Raw genomic sequence first — 1,612 nt, 5'->3', positions numbered from 1 at the left:
AAAAAAAAAAAAAACTAGTCAAAAAAGATGGGACTTGTCAGTCAAATCGATGCTAGAACATTCCATGATATTCTAATCCATTTCCAACCATTTTCATTATTTAACCGATTCATTTTGAGCCTTAATAATTCTGCTTCTTCAAGCTGCAGTATACGATGAAGCAAATAAAGCCATCATTTATTGGGGCAGTTTGCAAAGAAGTTCCAAAGATTGTGCGGGCGCAGGTTGCAGCAGCTAAGGACCATCCTCGGATAGCAGCCAAATCACTGTCCAAAATATACCCAAAATCGATCACAAGCGTGTATCAATTGCCACCTTTTTTATCTCTCAAAGAACATGCTCTGGATCTTGATGGTACTGATGCCATATTAGATTCGGTAATCTGGGCATGCCTTTCAAGCTCTAGCACAAAAGGAAGCAGCTGCTAGTCTCTAAGAGGAGCTGGTGAAAGGCTATGGAAGTATTGATGCTTTAATTGAGCTTATTAGGACAGCAGCTTATACAGACCAAGGCAGAAGCTTACGAGAAGCAGTTGAAACCACTACCGGATTGAACGCAATTGATGTCGAGTGTGGTCCTACTGTGAGAGACGCTGAAGCATACGAGGTGAAGAGTAAAGAGAAATCAAAGAAAATGAAGAGAAAGCCAAAGCAGCCACAAGGGTTTCCTATCCGGTTAAAGGACAAGAGAGAACTCAAATTAGAGGTTCTCGAGCTGCTGCTGTTGAAGAGGCTGGCAAGAATGGCAGAGGTCGGGAGGAGGTGGAGATATTTGTCGATGGTAAAGTTTCAGTAGAAATGACCTGGATGAAGAAGATTTATACAAACAAAAAGGAATTACGGGAACGTGTTCAATCATAATACCACTATATTCTCATTGAACTTCACCAAGCCAAATGGCAAATGATATAACTATTTTATCTTTTCCCGTATGTGATAACATCTCGGGAAAGTTAAAAATGGAGATGGTAAAGATTCTGACAAACACATAAAGAGATTATATATGGAAAAATTATCGTGAAGGCTATAACATAAAATCTGTCATCATAAATTTTAAAGCTCTTCAATGACAAGGTTACAGAATTTCAAAAAACCCTTCAAAGGGAAACAATGTTTGGGATCAAAACTCCCTAAATTGAATTATTTGAAAAGAGTAAAAATTTGCATTTGACAAATTCTCGAAACTAAACGACAAAAAGATTTTCATCACCATCTATTGCTAAAGAAACAAGGTACTTGGTGTTACTTAAGCCCCACCAGAGCCATATTTCTTTCCGAAAACGAGCACCTGAAGTTTGTCATAACCGGCGAGCACACCAGCACCCGCAACTGCACGAAGAATGTTGGCACCAGCACCCTTGAACAATGATTTTGCACCCTCATTCTTCAGGATTTGAGCAAATGCATCCATAGAGCTCTTGTACTTCACGGCTTCACCAGATGTCATCATCATTCTTCTGCGAACTGTGTCAATTGGGTAGGAGGCAAGTCCAGCACCGTTTGTGATGAGCCAACCGAGAGCAAAGCTAGCAAAGAAACTATCCTGTAACATGGTGACAATAAAGAATGAAGAATGAGTATAACTCAATGAACCAAACAAGTCAAGTCACCGT

General features: G+C 39.8%; 1 protein-coding gene across 1 annotated transcript; it reads right to left on the bottom strand.

Moving 5' to 3' along the window:
- Positions 1 to 1,003: 1,003 nt before the first annotated feature.
- LOC111390269 (ADP,ATP carrier protein 1, mitochondrial-like) lies at positions 1,004 to 1,578 on the bottom strand. Its single transcript, XM_023015288.1, has one exon. The coding sequence runs from the start codon at positions 1,549 to 1,551 to the stop codon at positions 1,246 to 1,248; it is 306 nt and encodes a 101-aa protein (XP_022871056.1). The 5' UTR covers positions 1,552 to 1,578; the 3' UTR covers positions 1,004 to 1,245.
- Between the last annotated feature and the right edge of the window lie 34 nt (positions 1,579 to 1,612).

This window comes from Olea europaea, unplaced genomic scaffold (genome assembly GCF_002742605.1).
Source record: "Olea europaea var. sylvestris unplaced genomic scaffold, O_europaea_v1 scaffold6668, whole genome shotgun sequence".
Classification (NCBI taxonomy): domain Eukaryota; kingdom Viridiplantae; phylum Streptophyta; class Magnoliopsida; order Lamiales; family Oleaceae; genus Olea; species Olea europaea.
Note: the sequence above shows the minus strand (reverse complement) of the source record. Positions and strands in the feature narration are given on the sequence as shown.

Excerpts from the sequence above, each read along its gene's own strand:
- LOC111390269 (XM_023015288.1), bottom strand. The coding sequence starts at position 1,551 with ATGTTACAGGATAGTTTCTTTGCTAGCTTTGCTCTCGGTTGGCTCATC.